We start from the raw sequence: 21,343 nt of genomic DNA on the forward strand, positions 1-21,343 counted from the left end.
CACTATATCAAATGAAAGAGGGGGTGTGGTTGAGGTTGTGGTTGAGGGTGTGCCGGCCCCTACCATTTTCCTTTTAAAACCTTTAGCATGATCAAAATACTTGAGAAAGCTCCCCCCACCCACCCACTCACCCACCAATTTTCTCTTTTACGATATTAACTGAGCAGAGGTCTCAGGTTGAGCATGTAGATCAAGTTAGAATATGTTTATGTTGCTCTATTACATTTACTGAAACCAGAAGAGATACGAAGTTCTTGTGCAGTGAAAGTAGTACATAAATTTGGCCGAAGTAGGCTATAGAATAGCTGTACAAGTAAGGGTGCAAGCTGTTCGGATATGACTCGGATATGATACAGATACTTACCATATGCATACTCGCTTACAAAAGCAGGCTATACATTAACTGTACAACAGTTAAGAAGGGTTTATCTAAATTATAACAAGGGTAATGTGATAAACCACAAAAACATGTGGCTTCAAAAGGGAACTTCAGAAACTTTCTGCGTTGTGCATCAGAATGAAGTTAGAAACTCAGCACTTTTCCAAGTGAGGGTCATCTTTCTCTCACAATCATCATCTTTGAAGGCATCTGGACCAATAGTCACCCTCGTCCTCAAGAGATATGCATGATAGCATACTGCAAATATGTTCTCGCGTCAGAACGCCATTGTGATTGCCACTTCTCACCTCCGAAAAAATGAGCGCGCCATTCCCGTCCCTCTACATCAAGCAAATGGCCAGTCAGAGAATTGTTCAAGCACAAAGATATTAAAGAAAAAAACATATTTGAAGTTTAATTACCAAATTCGACCCGGGTTACATTTTAAGAAAAACAGACCAACTTTCGAGAAGTTGGTTGATTTTTTAAATTAAAATCTATCTGTTAAACACCCTGATATTGGCAATCTCTGGTACCTTTTACATGCAAAAAAATACCAGGAAGTGATAACCTCTTGTATCCAACGGGTCAGAAGTTTTAGAACTCAACCCCATTTGAAAAAGTGGGTTGACTTTTGCTATTAAATGTACGAATTTTATAATTAAATCTAAAAATTGGGTTTTTTAAAAAAATAGAGAAACTGTCCTCCTGTAAATTAACAAAAACCTACATAAAATTCAAGCCCTTGGATGTGTTTGGAAAACCACAATCAACATATGAAACACTCACTCTATTGTTACCTACCTCAACACATTCCCGCATCATTTAGAGTTTGCGACCGCTTTTCCATCAACATGCAATGCCTGATTCCCGAACAAACGTCCCTTTTGCTACCGGCGGTAATGAGGTCTAATCAGACCGAGAAATGCAAAATGCAACATTGATCAGGAATCAAAATCTAAACAAGAGGAAGGTGCCAGCTGCAACTCATTGTTTATCAGTTCTCTCTGCCCGTTCTAGGCTGATCCATGGTTGCTTCCGTGTTCGATTCTTGCACGGGCAAAATTCCCTGCCCATGCCCGGGGATTCCGAACAACTGAACACCCGTCGATCCTGGCATCTGAAAACCTGAGGTCCCTGGGATCAACGAGTACGAGAATTGTGATGCGTGCATCGAAGGGACTGGAATAACCGGGAAATTTGGAGACCCGTTCATGTCGAGCATCCCCATCCCATAACTCATTCCCATGCCCATCCCCATTCCTGCACCCATCGGCAAGAAATGAGCCATTGGATGTGCACCAATATGTTGCATCCCGGACGGTAACATCATTGGTGGCATGCATAGTCCATTCCCCATAGACATCATCTGTGTTGACTTTTGACAAACTGAGAACCTGACAAGTGAGAGTAGGGTAAAGTGCGGATCGACCCCTCTAGTCCATCGCTGCGGATAGACCCCTAGAGTAAACCTTTCTGACTCTATTAAGCGTGAAAAAGATATCTCGGGGGGTCTATCTGCAACTCAAGAGGGTCTATCCATGCCAATAGAACTCCATGAGGTCTATCAACAATCAGACGATAGTACAGGCGGTCCATCCGCAGTTAGCCCATGATACTATTCTGAGGAGGGTAAAAATTTTACCTGCACTTGTAGCTGAAGAGTTTTGAGGTACTCAATGGCCTCATCGAGCATCGAAGCTTTATCCACCTTGAAAAAGATACCCCATTTCTTTCATTTCATCCAACACTAGACCAGTAGTACCAAAATAAAATCATGTGACATCAAACGGGATTCATACCTTATTACAGTTGGGTATAAGCTCCTGCAACGCTCGCATTTTCTCGTTTATCCTATCCCTCCGCCTCTGTTCATAAGGAAATCAGTTTATACCTCCGCATTACAAGCCCAAATCAAGACGGCGAAGAACCGCAAAAAATGTACTCACTCTTTCTGACAAATTATGCACCTCTGCAGCACGTGTTCGTTTCGTGCTAGAGCCTCCTCGCCCCGTAACAGGTTTCTTCGAGCCATCATCGTCGACATCCTGACCAAAAACAATTAATTAGGCCGTAATGATAGTTTCTATAAGAGTTTTTTTTTCTTCTCTCCTTTCATTTTGTATGCATACTTCACTATGGTACCCAAGTTCCTCTCCTTCTCGATCCTTCCTCTTCGCTCCATGCTTTTGATCACTCGACGCAGCTCCAGCGCTGCTGCCTGAGCACATAGAAGAGGCAACAGCTGCTTCAGGACCCTTTTCAGCCACAGGAATGCTCGCTGCAAATCTTGATCTCTGATGATCAATGCGATGATCAGATGATATGCTTCCTTTGTTGGCAACAAGACTAGCATAGTTGTGATTGTTAACCTTAGATTGCAAATCTAGAGCTAAATTTCCTCGGGCCCCGCTAGACTGTATCAATGTGGACTCCGTAGGATTGGTGCTTGCAGAAGCCAAAGACACCTTCTCGTTCGTCTTCAACCTATGCAAGCTCTCACTGTTAGCTCTAGCAAGGGAAGCAGGCCTCGAGAAATTAGCGAAGTTCATCACTCCGACTCCATTGCTTGCTCCCGATGGCTTGGAAGCTGATGCCGAGCCTTGCTTCCGAAAATGGTCATCATCGGCCCCGAAACCCGACATTCTGGACATAGCATTATTCAGAACAGAACCCTGGGATTGGTTGCCTCCAATCTTACTAAGCCCCGAGCCTTCTCTGAGAGCTCTAGAGCTATGCCCATCGCTTCTTTCGATCGAGGGAGGGTTTGGGTTAATGCCGACAAACTCAGAGAAGAACTCCGAGGAAAAAGGATCCTCCATCGGGTTAGTAATCCAAGGAGCCACACCATCATCATCATCGTCCTGCGCGTACGATCCTATATCGGAACAAGGCACTGCAAGTGATGCCTCGCTGGCTACGGAATCAAACTCCTCGGGGTGGCTCAACTTTTGGATTGTGGGATCTCTGTGATCCCAGTCTTCAACCTTTGGATGAGAGCTCGTCTTCGGTTTGCTCGACTGTCCTTGCATAACGATCTGGCCATTTTCCCATAGCAGCTCGACAAATTCGTCATCAGGCCTAGGAACACATTGTAAGTGGTTTTGGCCTCATGGGCCAAATTTGTTACCCGATCTGTTAAGAACCTGACTCGGTTGTTGATAGATATCTCACGATTCGTGGGATATTTTCAGTTGGAGATCGGGTCTTACGCAGAAGAGGAGGACGTGGGATATTGAGAGATTTCAGGGCGGTTATTTGGGGACGGAGGGGGGGATGGCACGCCCATAAATAGAGAGGAGTTCCTCTCCTCTGCGGTACACAAAAAAGAGAACAATCTCTACCGGAGTCCCCGAATAACATCCTTCCCTTGATCTTTCACTGGTATCAGAGCATTGGTACGATTCCCAAATCCTAATTTTTCCGTCGCTGTCTCCCTCAAATTCGACGATTCTGGAGGCGATCGCCGCTCCGACCAACAACTTCAAGCCTTCAAAAGAAAAAACTCCTCCCAGACCTGATCTCCTCTCCCAGACCCGATCTGCTCCTCTAAGGCAGCCCCAGGCTCCGCCTAGTAACACCGTCTTCTGATCCCCACAACCGCAGATCCACGCCCGTCGACCCACGCAGCAACTTGTTCGCAGCTGCTCTCCGGAAGAACGCAGTTCTCTAAAAAAAAAAAATTCCACTCTTCCTTCACCGCCTCTCTGTAAGTACCCATCCCTTCTATTTTTATTTGGGAGAGTTTTGAGGTGCTGCGTTTTCTTTAGAATTTTTTTTCCCTTTAATACTCTTTATCCGCACCCTGCTTGAAGTACCGCATCCATTCTATTTTTTATAGTTGATGCACGTTTTGTTTTGTAATTTTTTTTTGTGGAAGAGTACAAGAAAGGAATGATAAGTTCTTTTTTATTAATCCATTATTTCTAAAGTATGTTCATATAAAGACCTCATTTTGCCATATTAAGTTATTATAGTGTCTCATCTAAGTGCCTAGTCGTGGGAAATTCGCGAATTTTTAAACTAATCTTGTTGTTGATTATATTTTTTTTAATCATTTATCTTTATATTTTATTATGAAGTTACAGTACTAAATTCAAAAAAAAAAAAAAAAAAAAAAAAAAAAAAAAAAAAAAAAAAAAGGTTTTTAATATCAACTACTTAAGTTTATTTTTTTTTTTAAGTTAATTTTTTATTCTTTAGTAATCTAAAAATCAATTCTTGATTTGAAAACTACATAACAGCGTTTATTAATCGTCATGTGGCTAGTAAGTTGATTGCATCTGAACTGGCAGATAGAAGCGCCTTAATGTTTCCAACTCATGATATGTGCATTAGGAAAGAGTTAAGTACGGACTTATCCATGACAATCTACGATAGTCTGTCCTAGATGTTTCTGGCACCAACTCTTGGTGATAATGCCCACTGGACGCTCAAGAAAAGGGAGCATTGATCAGTGGCAGCTTAAAGACAATAAGGCTAAAAGCCTAATGTTAATGTTCCTGGAGATAGTTTTAATCAAAATTTTTTGAAAACTAATAATTACGGCTAAAGGAATGTGGCCTTGCAGTTAAAGAGAAGTATATGACACTCTCTGAGGGTGAACATGACAGCTCTGGATGGCATGATTTCAATTCAAGCCGTATGCAAGGAGGTGAAGATGTTACCGAACATGTGATACAAGATGATTGTCATGGCTAATGACGCTAGCTTCAGCGGATCTGAAATTTTCCTGAGAAATTGCAGGTGGCAACATTTTGAATAGCTTGCCACGCTTCACTTAGATATGGTGCCACAGACACTTAGGCTTATGGAACCATTAACGTGTTATTGACTTGGCCAGCCGCAGTTAGCAATGAACAGGATTTACTAGCTGAGAAAGTTCAGATGGTGAACCTTGTGCAGACAAGAAGAAGGCAAAATGCAGCTCCCACTATCGCAAGGGCGACAGGAACTCATCAGTTTGGACTGTCTAAGCCTTCCTTGTCAAAGGACTGGCGCAGCGAACGTGCTCAGCAGGTAAGAAAGGACCTCCTGGTATGCTATAATGCTGTAGGAAGGTTGGCCATTTCAAAAGCCATGTCGCAGGGCGAAGAATAAGGCGGTCCCAAGAACCGCTCGGAAAACAAGGAGGGATCGCGTAAGCGGGAGTTCATTCGGCTGTCATTGAGTGGCAATGCTGGGACTACTGACGCGGTGGCGGTGATTGATTCGGGAGCTACGCCGACATATTGAGAAGACGAAGGAGGATTATGCGAGTTCAAGGAGCTAAGAATGGGAGATCAAAGGACTTTACATGTTCGGGAACAATACTACCTAGATGTTGAAGGTATGTGGTTTGTCGTAAGATTGGATCTTGGGGACACATCATGGTTCTCAAGGTAGTGTTCTTACTGCGCTGGCCATAAGCGTAATTCTGATCTCCGTCCACCAGCTCTCCTGAAGAAAGGACTTGAAAGTTAGGTTTTACAACAATAGGGTCTCTATTGGGAAAGACATAGAAAGTGTTTGCTATGGGCAAGTTGTGTACCCGGAACATGATCTGTGTTTGTTCTTTCTGTTGTAAACCTGAAATTTGAAATGGGGAAGAATTACTGATTTGCTTTATTCCTGTTGTTTTTTATCTGATTTTGGATCTATTGGATATGGACTAAGGACACCCTGGTAATAGAAGATAGATCAGATAATTAATGAATTGTTACCAAAATCTACTGTAAGAGATAGCAACACCTTAATGGTTCCAACTATGATATGTGGCCATAGAAAAATTAAGTATGCGACTTCCTATCCCATGACAATCTAGATACCTGTCCTAGAGGTTTCTCGCTACCAACTCTGCCCGGTGAACGTCCCCACTGCACGCTCAGAATAAGGAGCTTGAACAGTCGGCCAACTAAGGACAAAAAGGCTAAAAGCCTTAATGTTAATGTTCATGGAAGATATGTTTAATCAAAGTTTTGAAAAACTACAATACGCGGCTTAGGGAAATCGTGGCTTGCAATTAAAGAGAAGTAGACACTACTCTGATTGCGTGACATACAGCTCTTGATGCATAGGATTTAATTCAAGTCGTAGCAGATTGTGAAAAATTGTTACCGAACATCCCGTGAACAGATCTTGTTCATGGCTAAGGACCTCCAGGCTTCAGCAGGATCTGAATTCCTGCAGATTAAAGTGGCAACTATTTTGAATAGCTTGCCACCGTCACTAGATATGGGCCTGCCACAACTACTTAGGCTAATGGCAACTATTAAACGTTGTTTACTATTTTACCAGAACCCAATTAGCATGGAACAAGAATTTATAGTAGGAGAAAAGGTTTCAGATGCTGAACCTTGTGCAGACAAGAAGAAGCAAATGCAGGCTCACTATCGCAAGGCACAAGGAAATCATCAGTTTGAAGAACCTGTCAAACCTTCCCTTCAAAGGACCCTGGCCAGCCAACGTGCTCCTCGGTAAGAAGAGACTCCTGGATATGCATATATCTGTAGGAAGTTCTGGCACTTCAAAGCCAACTGCTTCCACAGGCGAAGAACAAGGGCGGTCCCAAGCGCCCAGGAACAAGGACGGATTCCGCCGTAAGCGCGGACGTTCATCGCGCGTCATTGAGTGCAATGCTGCAACTACCAGACGCTCCGGTGGCTGGTGATTGATTCGCGGACCGGTCTACCCGAACATATTCAAAGACGAAGGAAGCGCCGATATGCCGACGTTCAAGGAGCTGAAGAAGGGAGATCAAAGGATTTACATGGGGAACAATACTCTACCTAGATGTTGAAGGTAATGGTTCTACAGATTGGATCTTGCGGGACAGCATCATGCCGGTCTCAAGGAAGTTTTTATGCCACCTGCGCAATGAACGAAATCTGATCTCCGTCCAAGCCCCTCCCTGAAGAAGGCCTTGAAGTTAGCTTTTCAACAATAGCGGATCTCTATTGGGAAAGACAAGAAAGGTTTGCTATGGGCTAAGTTTGCTACGCCGAACATGATTTATTTTGTCTTATTGTTGTTAAAACCTGAAACTTTGCCCAATAAGAATTCTGATTTGCTTTATTCCTTCGTGTCTTTTATCTGATTTTTGATCCATATGGCACCTTATGAGCGACTAGGACACCCTAGGTAATAGAAGATAGATCAGATAATTAAAATGGATTTTGTTAACCAAATCTGACAGGTGTAAGGACATTACCCTGTGAACACTGCTTAACAGGGAAAATGACTAGAAAGTCATTTTCAGAAGGTCAGAGGGCAAGTGAACTTTTAGAGTTAGTTCATTCTCACATTTGTGGTCCGTTAAGCGTAAAGACACGTGGTAATAAAGAATATTTTATAACTTTCATAGGTGATTATTCCAAGTATACTTTTGTGTATCTTTTAAACAGAAAATCAGAAGCATTTGAATGTTTTAAAAGATACAAGACAGAAGTGGAAAGGAAACTTGGAAGATATATTAAGGTGTTAAGAACTGATAAAGGTGGAGAATTCAATTCAAAGGAATTTGAAAACTATTGTATTCATTATGGCATTAAGAGACATACCACTATGCCTTACACGCCACAACAAAATGGTGTGGCTGAAAGAAAAAATAGAACATTGATGAATGCAGTGAGATGTATGCTGTCACATTCTGGTCTCTCCAAGGATTTTTGGGGAGAAGCAGTATTGACTGCGAATTATATTTTGAATAGGATTCCCACAAAATCAGTCGAGTCAACACCGTATAAGATTTGGAATGGACACAAACCTGAATTAAGTCACTTAATAAAATGGGGTTGTGTTGCACATGTTCTCATTCCATATCAAGTTAGAGATAAGCTGGATCTCAAAACCTTAAAGTGTAGATTTATAGGCTATTCTGAAAAGTCTAAAGGATATAGGTTCTTCCATGAAGAGAAAGGGGTCATTGAAAGTAAAGATGCTACTTTTCTAGAAAATCTAGAGGAAAAGGAGCAAGTTCAAGAGGCAGTACAACCTCTATTAGACTTAGATGATGTTCCCAACGATGACCTGGACATAGTGGATGGAGTAAATCATCCAATAATGAAAGATGAGCCCTTAAATGAGAATATGCCTATGGAAAATCAACCAGCAGAACATGTCCAACCTGTCAACCTTAGTGGTAATAAAAGACCCAGAACTACACCTGCATGGATGGATGATTATTATCTGTATTCATGCGAACCATCCTGTTTCTCGGTAGACATTGACATAGATGAGCAAGCTGATCCCTTGAATTATGTGGATGCTATGAAGACACATGAATCAGAACAATGGCTGGAAGCCATGAAAAGGGAGCTTGACTCAATAGAGAGAAACAATGTATGTGAGCTATGTGACTTACCAGAAGATAGGAAGTCCATAGGATGTAAATGGGTGTTAAAGAAGAAATATCGGGTTGATGGGTCTATTGATACATTTAAAGCCCGATTAGTTGCTAAAGGCTTTACTCAGAAGGCAGGTATAGATTATCAGGAGACTTACTCTCCGGTGGCTAAGTTTGCTTCTATAAGAATTATCTTAGCAATTGTTGCACATCTTGACTTGGAGCTTTTCCAAATGGATGTCAAGACTGCATTCCTCAACGGAGAGTTGAAGGAAGTAATATATATGAATCAACCTGATGGATTTCAGGTTGAAGGACAAGAAAACAAAGTGTATAAATTAAAGAAATCTTTATATGGTTTAAAACAGTCATCTAGACAGTGGTATCTCAAATTTCACAATACTGTTATCCAGCTTGGTTTTGTTGCAAATAAATTGGATAACTATGTATATGTCTTGAAGAGTGGTAGCAGTTTCTCAATATTATCCTTGTATGTGGATGATATTTTGCTGGCTGGAAATGACATAGAAGTGCTGAACAGAATCAAGTCAGCACTTAGTAGTGAATTTGAGATGAAGGACATGGGAGATGCATCCTATGTTCTTGGTATACAGATCCTTAGGGATAGAAAGTCTAGAATGTTAAGTCTTAATAAGGTTTGGAATGCAGAATTGTAATCCTGCGCCAACACCTTTGGTTATGGGAAAGCGGTTGTGTAAAGAACAATGTCCTGGAGAAGGGCAGAAACCGCTTAGTGTCCCGTATGCACAAGCTGTTGGAAGCCTGATGTATGCAATGTTGTGTACTAGACCAGACCTGGCATATCCGGTGAGTTTAGTTAGTAGATATCAAAGTAATCCTGGTCCAGCACATTGGGAGGTTGTTAAGAGGATTTTGAAGTACCTGAAAGGTACTGTGCACCATAAGTTAGTTTATCAAGCAGATTCGCTCTGTTAAGAGGATTTTGAAGTACCTGAAAGGTACTGTGCACCATAAGTTAGTTTATCAAGCAGATTCGCTTGAGGTTCTTGGTTACTCTGATGCTGATTTCGGAGGAGACAAAGATGACGGGAAGTCCACTTCTGGACATTTGTTCTTTTTTGGTGGTGCAGCTGTTTCTTAGGGTAGTAAGAAATAGGGATGTGTGGCAAGATACACACAAGAAGCTGAGTACATAGCTCTGTTAGTATGGCCACTACTCATGCAGTCTGAGAAATAAGACGGTTTCCTAAAGGACTTGGATCTCAATTTGGTGGATGACCAATTGAGATATACTGTGAATAATCAAGCAGCCACAGCTTGATCAAAAAAAAAAAAATAAACGTGTGTGCAAACAGTTTAAGGAAAAAATATTGACGATAGCAATATCATTAATATTGCGGATATTGCTTGGAAAAAAGAAGAAGTCAGTGTTACTTATATTCACTACTAGTGACAATGATTGCTGACCCCTTGACAAAGCGGTATCACCAGCAGGTACATTCAATCAAAACATGTTGGTTTGATGGGACTGTAGAAATGTCTAAGTCAAGGAAACTTTTCATGAAAAATGAAAGGAGAACGATATGCATGGATAATGGTTGTACATCGGCTTATTCACGTAGAGGAAAATATAAATATATCTCACGAATAGTGGGAGTATGGAATTACATCTTGAGTCACGCATCTCACGGATGTAGGAGTGTTGTACTTGCGAAAACATTTGGCCATTTCGGCTAAGTGGGAGATGTAAGTGGTTTGGCCTCAATGGTGCCAATATTTGTTTACGCCGATCTGATTAAGAACCTGACTCGGTTTGTTGATAGATATCTCACGATCGTGGGGATATTTCAGTGGGAGATCGGGTCTGCTTAACGGCAGAAGAGGAGGACGTGGGATATTGAGAGATTTCAGGCGGTATTTTGGGGAACTGAGAGGGGGGATGGCACGCCCATAATAGAGAAGGGAGTCCTCTCCTCTTGCCGCGTACACAAAAAAGAGAACAATCTCTACCGGAGTCCCCGAATAACATCCTTCCCTTGATCTTTCACACATGAGCACATATAATAAGTGAGTGATCTTGGGGTGGAGAAAAAATAAAATAAAATAAAAGTAGTAGTATAGAGAAGAACGTGAATATAGACATACACAGAGGAAGAGACATCAGCAGTCATCAGGGATCGTGTAGAATGAAGATTTCTGCTCGCAGCTCTATGAAATTCAGAGAGAGGCATGGTGGTGGGAAAAGAACGAAGCAGACTTTTAAGATCAAGACCTACTCCTCAAGAAATACTCTCAACGAGAAGGTAAAAACAGACTCATCCAGGGGGAAAAAAAATTAATAATAACTTCTCTCCTTCTTTCAGAAATCTGATCAGAACCCCGGCACTGAGGAACACCAACAGTGAGGAATAACTTAACCCAAATCTTCAAAAAGCTCAAGCTAATAATAGTTACAGAAAAATGACTGGTCTTGAGACCAAGCAACAGGCAGGGTTTGTTTTCGTGCCTGCAATTTTCAAGAGGAATAAGAGATAAGGTACGTCTGTCCTGCAAAAAATAACACGGATACGTTTTCAAGTAGAAGGGGATAAAGTAGCCGGGTAGTCAATCTAATATACCCATCTTTCACTTTCAAAAAAAAAAAAAAAAAAAAAACCCATCCTTTTGGGTTTAATTAAGGACATATATATAGTTTGACTTGTATTAAGATAATCCTTGATTTCAGTGGGCTGATTCACCACAGGCAACTAGATTGTTGGAAGAATCTAGTCTACTTTAGGGACATGAAAGATGAAACAAACATGGGGGCATAAACATATTGAATTAGCAGTCTTAAGTGTGGTGTTAGGCATATTCTACTAAGTATGAGCTTGTCTCATGCAGTGCTTAAGACCTGGGAGTTTGGAGGCTGTTGGTCCTCTCAGTCATTTTCAGAAAAATTGATATTCTAGTTGATCTCAAAGATATGTAGAGTCCTAAGAGCAGAAATCAATATATATTTATTTTTTGCTTCCCCTATTAGGCAGACGCTTTGATAAACGTATTTTATCTCGGTCATATATGCGTCGTACTGGGAGTTGAACGGGCAAAGAAAATAATCCCAGAGCTAAGCATTTTAAGTAATAAAACTACAACCCTCAAACTTCGGAGTTTTGATGCAATGGAAGAGTTTTAAGATGGTAACCAAGCAAACCAGATTCGAATCCTATCAAGCACACATTAAAAATAGGTTTAAAAGAAAAATAGAGCTGCATAAAATAGTCAAACGTGTCCCCATGAATGGGACGCTCAACCGAAGTTTCGGTTCACACTCAACTTGTGGGGATATATAGAGCATAACGATTGTAATAACCAACCATAAGTAAAACTTGTTGAGGTAATAAAAGCACTTGTTGATGACAGTGACATGTGTGCCAGAGATCAACATCTGAATACAGATAAGAGAGTAGGTCCATAGAGCAAAAGTCTTCAAAATTAAAAGCGATACTCCTTAGGTTAAGCATTTATGTCATGCCCCAAGCCCACTACCCCATTGGTGCGGTGTCAGTTGGACCCACTGAGTATAGCGTGTTATTTGGCTCAAATCATTGCCAAAATTGACTATGATGCTATGATTGGAATTCCACGACTTCACGCTATCACCCACCTTACAAAAGAGACATTCTTATCGCGACATGGCAATTAGCCTATCCCCATATCATGGCCAGGTGATGTGGACACTGTTGTGCGCGTGGAAGCGACCAAACCTATGTGCTTTGAGAAACCAAACAAAACAAATGCCGAGAGAAGACAAAACAAACAAAAAATAACGGTACAAACTCAAACAACCAATTTTAACGTGGTATGGCAAGTTGCATACGTCTAAGAGACAAGAAAGGGATGGAGTTTTCGCTAATAGAAAAGAAGAGTACAAATTAAGATTACAAATCACTCAAACTCACCAATTAATCTCACCACAAATCTCTAAATCTCTCCAAACCAAACCCTAACCAATAGCTCCAGAAAACTCTCTTTTCTGTGTTCCAAATATCTCCTTCGCTGCTCAATCAAAGCCAAAGAAACCCTAAAACGTGCTGGTATTTATATCAAACACCAAATTCCAAACAGAATCCAAATAGGAACTCAAACTGTGCAGAAAACCCACTATAAGTCAACTTAACAGGGGCTATAAGTCGACTTGGCAGAACGAAAATCAACAACTGGAGAATAGATCATAAGTCGACTTATCAGCCCTGATAAGTCGAGATAAGTCGACTTGACAGAGCCAAAACTAACAATTCCAGAACAGAACGTAAGTCGACTCGTGCACAGATACAAGTCGACTTACCATAAGTCGACTTATGCCTGTGCATGAGTCGACTTATGAAACAAATCTAGATTTTTCTGAATTCTCCACAGACATTAGAGGTGGCCTCGGGCCCACTAGTCCGTTGGTGCGGTGTAAGCTATATAGAAACGGCGAAAATAGTTGAGAAGATTAGGAAAAACGAAGCAGGAAGGATTTTGGATGCATTCCGGTTGACCGTGAAGCAAGTTCGGTCGATCGGAAACGTGCACACTACAGGGTATTCTTTTGGCCTTTTGTTCGGACGACCGTGAGGATAGGTCGGTCGATCACGAACCCTATCCGGTCGACCGGACCATATTGTTGGTCGATCGAAACCCTGTAATTATTTTTGTTGAGATTTCATGTTTTTGGCCGGTCGACCGCGACTTCAAGGTCGGTCGACCAGATCGGGTTTTTAGGCCTGGTTTGGGTTTCTTGATCTGTTTAGGATTGATGTTTGGTATAAATATCAACACACTAGGGTTTTGGGGAGCTATTGTGGGGATATTTGGAGCATAGAAAAGAGGTATTTTCTGGAGCTATTGGTTAGGGTTTTACTTGAGAGATTAAGAGCTTTGTTGGTGAGTTTGAGTGATTTGTAATCTCAGTTTGTACTCTTTTTCTCTATTAGTGAAAACCTCATTCCCTTCTTGCCCCGTGGACGTAGGCAACTTGCCGAACCACGTAAAATTTGTTTGTTTATGTTTGTGCCGTTATTTTGCATTGTTTGGCTTTCTCTCTCGGCGTTTGTGTTTGGTTCCTCGAAGCACAACGATTGGTGGCTTTCGCGCACAACAAGTGGTATCAGAGCTTTGGCTATGCTTGGGTTTGATGGAGGAGTAGATCATTTTGGAAGCTCGTCTAGTGCTTCAGTTGGTGATAAAGGTGAGATTTTTACTATTATAGATCTTGTCTACCGTCATGTGGGGGTGAGATCTTTTGGAGACTCTTGTTAGGGTTTAAGTTGGAGGTAAAAATATTTCTTTTCAGTTTGGATCTTTTTTTCATTTGTTCCGTACTGGTTTGTTGGTGCTTTGAGAAAGATGGTCGAGAAAGAAGTAGTTATGGAGGGTACTTCCTGCATGAAGACCGTCCAAAGTTTGAATATTCACTCTATAAAAACAGATGTAGAGAAATTTAACAGGGCTAATAATTTTGGTCTTCGGAGATGTGAAGTCTTGGATGCGCTCAAAGCACAAAATTTGGAAGATACATTGGAGTTGGACGGGAAACCGGATGACATTGAGGAAAAGGTTTGGAAAACGATGAATCGAACGACGTGTGGTGTGATTAGATCTTATCTTACCCAAGATCTAAAATATGATGTGATCAATAAGACTTCGGCTAAGAAGATTTGGGAGATCCTAGAGAGCAAGTATTTAACCAAGAGTGTGAAAAATTACTTACATTTGAAGAGGAAGCTTTATCGCTTCCAATTGAAGAAAAGGACCTCCATTGGTGATCACATGAATCACTACACGAATCTTCTTTGCGGATTTGGCGAATGTAGATGTGATGATTAAAGATGAGGATAAGGTGTTGTTATTGTTGAGTTCCTTGCCCGATGAGAAATATGAGACATTCGTCCTTACTCTAATTAATGGGAAAACATCTCTTTCGTATAGTAAGGTCACCGTTGCACTTGTGAATTATTAGCTTCAGAAGAAGGATAAGGAGACGTCGATTGATACAGTAGTAGGGGCATTGGTCGCAAGAGCAAATAGTCCAAACTAAAATAGGAGGTTGTAGTCTAGAGGGGCACATCTTAGAGTCCGTAAGAATCAGTGTGTCTTTTGTAAAGAGGATAGACATTAAAAAGCCGAATGCCCAAAGTTGGTTGATCGAGTCGGAAAGAATAAGGAGAAAGCTATTCAAGCTTCAGAGGTGAATGTTTGTCAAGACTAGTGGCGACAATTCAGATTCAAATTCTTCGGGCTATTCATGCCCTGCACTACCGTCAGTTTGTGTTGCCAACTCTACAGAGTGGATGTTGGATTTGGGTGCTTCTTACCATATTTGTCCTAGGAGGGGTTGGTTCTCCAGCTTTTAGGAGTTGGAAAGAGGGTATGTCATGCTCATGGGTATGATCATGAATATCCTATTGGTGGTATCGGTTTTATTCATATTAGAATGTGTGATGGAGTGATTCGGGAGTTGGATGAAGTAAGTTCGTTCCTTAGTTAAAGAAGAACACCATTTCACTTGAAGTTTTGGAGGCAGCAGACTATAGGATGACCTTAGAGGATACATCTTTGAAGGTTATATTTGAGTCCATGATTGTGATGAAGGGCGTCAGGAGGAAGAATTTGTATAATTTGATTGGAAGCATGTGATTGGTAGAGAGCTGACAGTTTCTTTGGATTTGGCTAGACTGTGGCGTTTGTTGAGACTGGGTTATTCGATTATTGGTGCCGTGCGTGGATTGTTGAAGAGTGCTTTGACTTGCAATTTGAAGTCCTGTGAGCACATTGGTATGAGCAAGAAGACCGAGGTAGAGTTTGGTACTTCTATCCATCGATCGAGGGGTCTTCTAGGTGGTGTTCATTCAGGCATTTGGGGACCTTTCAAGGAGGCATTATTAGGAGATAATAGGTATTTGGTTTCCTGTGTTGGTGACTGTTCTAGGCGTTTGTGGGTTGAACCAAGTCCCGTTGGTGTGAAGTCCTAGTAGTCAACAACAGGTGGAAGAAGTGTATTGGTAGAAAGGTAATACGTCAAGCTGATTTTGGTAGGGGTTCTTTTTTACATTTGTACCAAGCTCACAGTAGTTTGAGATACTTCATTAGAGAGGAAACATTAGGGCGACGAGATAAGGTGGCAGATTTGATTACCCGTTCCTTGCTGGAGGAGGATCAGTGTTTGATGTCGAGCATTGGTTTGTAGAGAAGTTCTGGTGATAAGGCTTCGACATATTGGAGCCATCTTATTCATAGGTTGTTGACTGCTGCGTTTAGAGATTTTGGATCTGGTGAAGCTGTTTCAGATATTGGGTTGTTTCGGATGTTTGGTCGTCCAGCATATGGTCACATCGAGGATGTGAGATTTGATCCGAGAGCACATTTAGGATTCAGAAGCGTGTTTGATTATCAGGTATTGGCTTCTGATTTTGTTCTGAGCAAGTATGTCACATTTGACTCTCGACAGGTGAAGAGTGTTGATTAGATCGTTGAGATATTGCAGCGGGTGGAAGGTGATGCTACTCCACATTGGGTGGAGATTACTCCACATACTCCAGATCATACTGTTTCGTTTGAGATTCTAACTGAGGTGACACAGATTGGGGATCATGTTGATGTGGATGTAGATGATGAGTTGGTTGATTCGAGTGCAGCTGGTGGATATAGTTTGGATTTGGATATGGCCGTTGGTTCACCTCAGGTGGAGGTGTTTGGTTTATTTCACTTTGGGGCCATTGAGAGAGATATCAGCTGCAGATTTGTTGGTGAAGAGTTTAGAACTCTTCTATTGGATTGAGGGCTTTTGGAGGCCATTTGATGAATTATATGAATGCTTGATTCCTTGGACAAGAGGATACGTAGACAGTCATTTTATGATGCAGTCAATTTGGTGAGTTGATACCAACATTTGGAGTTTGTTCGCATTCTCATTTGGGCCTCGACTTGTTGTGGATTGAGTCCGTTGTCGTGAATTTTTTTCACTTCGCGCAACAAGTAAGACATTTGATTTGGTTGGTGTCGGCTTAGTTTTTGAAAAACTTCGCCGAGGTGGAGAATAGTAAAAACAACAAAAATAGTTAAGAAGTTCAGGAAAAACGAAGCAAGAAGGATTTTGGATGCAGTCCGGTCGACTGCGGAGCAAGTTCGGCCGACCGGAAACGTGCACACTACATGGTATTCTTTTGGCCTTTTGTTTGGACGACCGTGAGGATAGGTTCGGTCAACCGTGAACCCTATCCGGTCGACCGGACCACATTGTCGGTCGACCGAAACCATGTAATTATTTTTGTTGAGATTTCGTGTTTCTGGCCGGTTGACCGCGACTTCAAGGTCGGTCGATCGGATCGAGTTTTTGGGCCTGGTTTGGGTTTCCTGATCTGTTTGGGATTGGTGTTTGGTATAAATACCAACACACATTTTACGGTTTTGGGGAGCTGTCGTGGGGATATTTGGAGCACAGAAAAGAGGTACTTTCTGGAACTATTGGTTAGGGTTTTGTTTGAGAGGTTAAGAGTTTTGTTGGTAAGATTAATTGGTGAGTTTCATTGATTTGTAATCTCAGTTTGTACTCTTGTTCTCTATTAGTGAAAACCTCATCCCCTTCTTGCCCCGTGGATGTAGGCAATTTGCCGAACCACGTAAAATTCGTTTGTTTGTGTTTGTGCCGTTATTTTGCATTGTTTGGCTTTCTCTTTCGGCGTTTGTGTTTGGTTCCTCGAAACACAACGATTGGTGGCTTTCGCGCACAACAAGCTATTGGACCCACATAGTGCAGCACGTTATTTGTCACAAATCACTGCCAAAATCGACTAACCGATGCTACACTTGAATCCCACGACTTCACTTATAAAACACTCAATTGTTTGGTCACCCACTGATGTGGGACTAAACTTTTGGTGATCTCACAATTTAAGTTGAAGCCTCATGTATGTTGACTGTCATCGTATATATGTTTGCAAATTTTGTTATCAGAATCATATCATATTCTTCGTAACGACCTACAAATGTGAAGATAGAGTATTTGGGAAGTGTGATATATTGGAACCTGTTCTAGTAAAGTTTAATGTGGTCTATAATGTTTATTTCTTATCATAATGCATCTGAGGACAGAACCATTCGATGGTGAGCACAAGACATTGGAATCTCATACTGGTGAGTGGGTGATAGATGCTCCATTACCTGAAAAAGGTGGCAATGGCTCGATTTTTGTTCCAGGCATCGAATTTTGCGGAGCCTGCATTGATTCTTAAACTTGTCGCTCAAGCTACAAAGTCTGAGAATTAGGATCAGCAACTTCTTTTAGTTTTTTGTGAGTTGATTAGAAAAATAAGGAAAACAAAAGAAAGAAAAGGTAAGAAGTATTATGAGATGAGGGAGGCCTTTGGCCTCCTCCTCATTATCCCTCCATTCACACCCCATTATGATGGTGTAACACCCCATTAAGTGGGGGTGACTCTTGGATACTCAACCTATTCACATTGACTATCTATAAATATACATCATAGGCCTTTGGCCTATGTAAGAGTTTCAAACACGTTATCAGCACGAAGTGTTCTTGAATCCCTGAGCCATAAAAAAAATATATATATTTCCTTCCTCTTTTGCGCATTGAGATCTGGTTCGTTGCAACGGGAGCGTTCGACGGATCATCGCAAGGAGGCAGCGTTCTACGGATCTTTAGTATCGATCATTCCTAGATCTTTGATCTAGAGGTAATTACTATAATCCGTAGAATAATATATGACAACTGGAAATTTTAAAAAAAAAATTGTTACTGTTCACCGAGGGTTACTGTTCACTCGGGAATTTTTCAGTTTATTAAGCAATTTTATTGTTGTTCATCTAATCTAATTGCTTTCATTATTTGTTGGCATAACTAGTAATTAATACTATTAGTTAATTGCTATTCAAAAAAAATAAAATAAAAAACAGAAATGTTTATGTGCTCATGTTGACATGATATTAAAAGTATTAAGTAGGCAGTATCGCATAGAAACAACAAGAAGTCTAAAAAAAAAAAATTCAAGAAAGCAAGGGTTTACTGTCCAAAATTGTTATGCCTGTTGCATATATTATTATTAAATTGCGTGGATGTTTAAATAAATAATGTTGTGATTTTTGGATCAGCCTGTTTGTCACCAAATTTAAATTCCTTGCATTTTCTTTTCCTTCCGAGAGAGAAATTGTAGTGAGGTTATAATTGTAAAAAGTCAAAGACCGGTGTATTCCATTGAAGACGAAGGCATTTTTGCAAAATGCAGGGACCCCCAAGGGTTTTCCAAATTGTATTTAAGTGTATTTTTTTTTGTTATCTTTGGACTGTATAATCGGACTTTGGACACTTTTTATTTTTTGGTGACGGGCTGATCCACGCAACATGTTTATTGCATGAATTTTTAATTCCTTATTATTAATTCATGTCTTTCAAATGCATAGATAAAATGGCTAAAATAGCGAGCGTTGATTTCGAAGTCCTTGACGCTGCTGGCAAGAATTATTTGAGTTGGCATGTGGACCTGAAGTTCCACTTACGTGCCCAGGGCTTATTAACCACAATTTCAACTCCTGCTCCACCGGCTCCGGCCACTGGTACGGGTAATGCTGTAAATAATGCTGAGGTTGCTACTACAGTGATCGTCTCTGATATAGATAAGGCGAAAGCCATTATCTACATCAGGAGACATATTGATCGGACCCTGAAGGCCGAATACCTGACTGTAGAGGACCCAAAGGAATTGTGGATTGCACTTGAGGACCGATACAAACATCAGAAAGATGTAATCCTCCTACGTGCACGTTATGAGTTGGAAAACCTCCGACTTCAGGACTTTAAGTCCGTAGCTGAGTATAACTCAGCACTTCATAATATCACCTCTTGCCTGAAGTTGTGTGGTGAAGAAGTTTCGGAGGAACGCATGTTGGAGAAGACTTACACATCCTTCCACGAGAAGGATGCAATCCTCATGCAACAGTACCGCGAACGAAAGTTCAAAAAATATTCTGAATTGCACTCCACCCTTCTGATGGCGGAGCAAAACAGAGAATTGCTTTTGGCCACTCATAACCTACGCCCTGCAGGCTCAGCTCCTCTACCCGAAGCTCACATGTTTTCTTCCCAGAAGCAGAAGAAAAAGCATAAGGGTAAATTCAACAAGGGGAAAGCCCCTAAGTGGCAGGCCAGATGTCCACCCCAGAAAAACAACCCGCCCCAGAGCAGCAATAGTGAGGGAAAGAAGAAGTGGAAGAAGAAGACCACTGAGCTGTCGTCCATTCCCAAGAACACTTGGGAGGACAAATGCCACAGATGTGGCATGACTGGACATTGGTCCAGAAACTGTCGCACTCCGCGACACCTCCAAGATCTGTATCTAGCGAGCCAGAAGTCTCCTGTTGAAACAAATCTGGTGGAAAAGCAGCCGTCTACTCAGTTCACTGCTGATGACTTCGAAATGGATGATCTTCTCGACTAGATCCATGTTATCTTTATATGCATTTAAATTCTCATAATACTTTCATCTTTAGTTCTTTACTTTCCATGTAATGCAATTTACTTTTCAATAAAGATCGTTATTTTCTTTAGATTAAAATATTGCATTCATGTTATAGATGAAGTGTGAGTGCCTTGTGGACAGTGCCTCGACGCACACAATCCTTCGCGAAAGAAGCTATTTCAATAGCTTATATGATTATGACGATCCTGTAATTACGATTTCAGGACTATCTAATATAATAGAAGGATTTGGTGAAGCAATGATATTGCTCCCAAATAAAACGAGACTAATAATAAAAGATGCATTATTCTCTCCGAAATCTAATAGAAACCTCATAAGTTTCAAGGATATTCGTTTAAACGGATATCACTTAGAAACCAATGAAATAAATGAGGATGAGTATTTGTATGTAACTCGTCAAAAAGATGGTTCAAAAACTATCTTAGAACAATTCAAGGGACTCCCGTCGGGTCTCTATCATACATATATTCAACCAGTAGAAGCTAACATGATTATGCACCAGAAGTGCCATTCTTTGCCGAAATTTAAACTTTGGCATAACAGACTGGGTCACCCAGGATCAGCAATGATGCACCGCATCATGAGCCAATCAAGTGGACACAACCTGAAGAACCTGAAGATTCTTCAGAAGAGTGATTACTCATGTCTATCTTGTTTTCAAGGTAAACTGATCACGAGACCTTCCCTTCTGAAAGTGGGATTAGAGTCTCCTAGCTTCTTGGAGAGAATACATGGCGATATTTGTGGGCCTATTCACCCCGCAAGTGGACCATTTAGGTACTTTATGGTACTTATAGATGCATCAACCAAGTGGTCTTACGTGTGCCTTTTGTCCACCCGCAACTTAGCTTTTTCAAAGCTATTGGCACAAATTATTAAGTTGCGGGCTCATTTCCCCGATAATCAAATCAAGAAATTACGTCTTGATAATGCGGGAGAATTCACTTCACAAGTCTTTCAAGACTATTGCCTAGCAACTGGCATCGAAGTTGAACATCCTGTAGCACATGTTCACACCCAGAACGGGTTAGCAGAATCTCTAATTAAGAGATTGCAATGGATTGCTCGTCCATTGTTGATGCAATCACAGTTGCCTGTTGAGGCTTGGGGTCATGCAATATTGCATGCAGCATCACTTATCAG

At 41.2% G+C, this 21,343-nt stretch overlaps 2 protein-coding genes across 3 annotated transcripts; one reads left to right on the forward strand and one right to left on the reverse strand.

The window, feature by feature from the left end:
* LOC109843010 (transcription factor PIF3-like) lies at positions 258-11,239 on the reverse strand. Of its 2 annotated transcripts, XM_020411933.1 has the most exons (7): positions 10,830-11,239; positions 2,512-3,460; positions 2,329-2,427; positions 2,182-2,247; positions 2,025-2,090; positions 1,184-1,748; positions 258-720 (listed from the first exon to the last, which is right to left on the reverse strand). In XM_020411933.1, the coding sequence occupies exons 1-6, from the start codon at positions 10,913-10,915 to the stop codon at positions 1,377-1,379; spliced, it is 1,638 nt and encodes a 545-aa protein (XP_020267522.1). In that variant the 5' UTR covers positions 10,916-11,239; the 3' UTR covers positions 258-720; positions 1,184-1,376. The 2 variants fall into 2 exon arrangements, with proteins under 2 accessions (XP_020267522.1, XP_020267523.1); XM_020411934.1 differs by lacking the exon at positions 258-720 and having other exon boundaries at positions 1,517-1,642.
* Positions 19,130-20,158, forward strand: LOC109840208. The gene has a single exon (XM_020408761.1). It carries the CDS (start codon positions 19,130-19,132, stop codon positions 20,156-20,158), a length of 1,029 nt encoding a protein of 342 aa, XP_020264350.1.

The sequence above is a fragment of the Asparagus officinalis genome, chromosome 5 (assembly GCF_001876935.1).
Source record: "Asparagus officinalis chromosome 5, Aspof.V1, whole genome shotgun sequence".
In the NCBI taxonomy this organism is placed as follows: Eukaryota; Viridiplantae; Streptophyta; class Magnoliopsida; order Asparagales; family Asparagaceae; genus Asparagus; species Asparagus officinalis.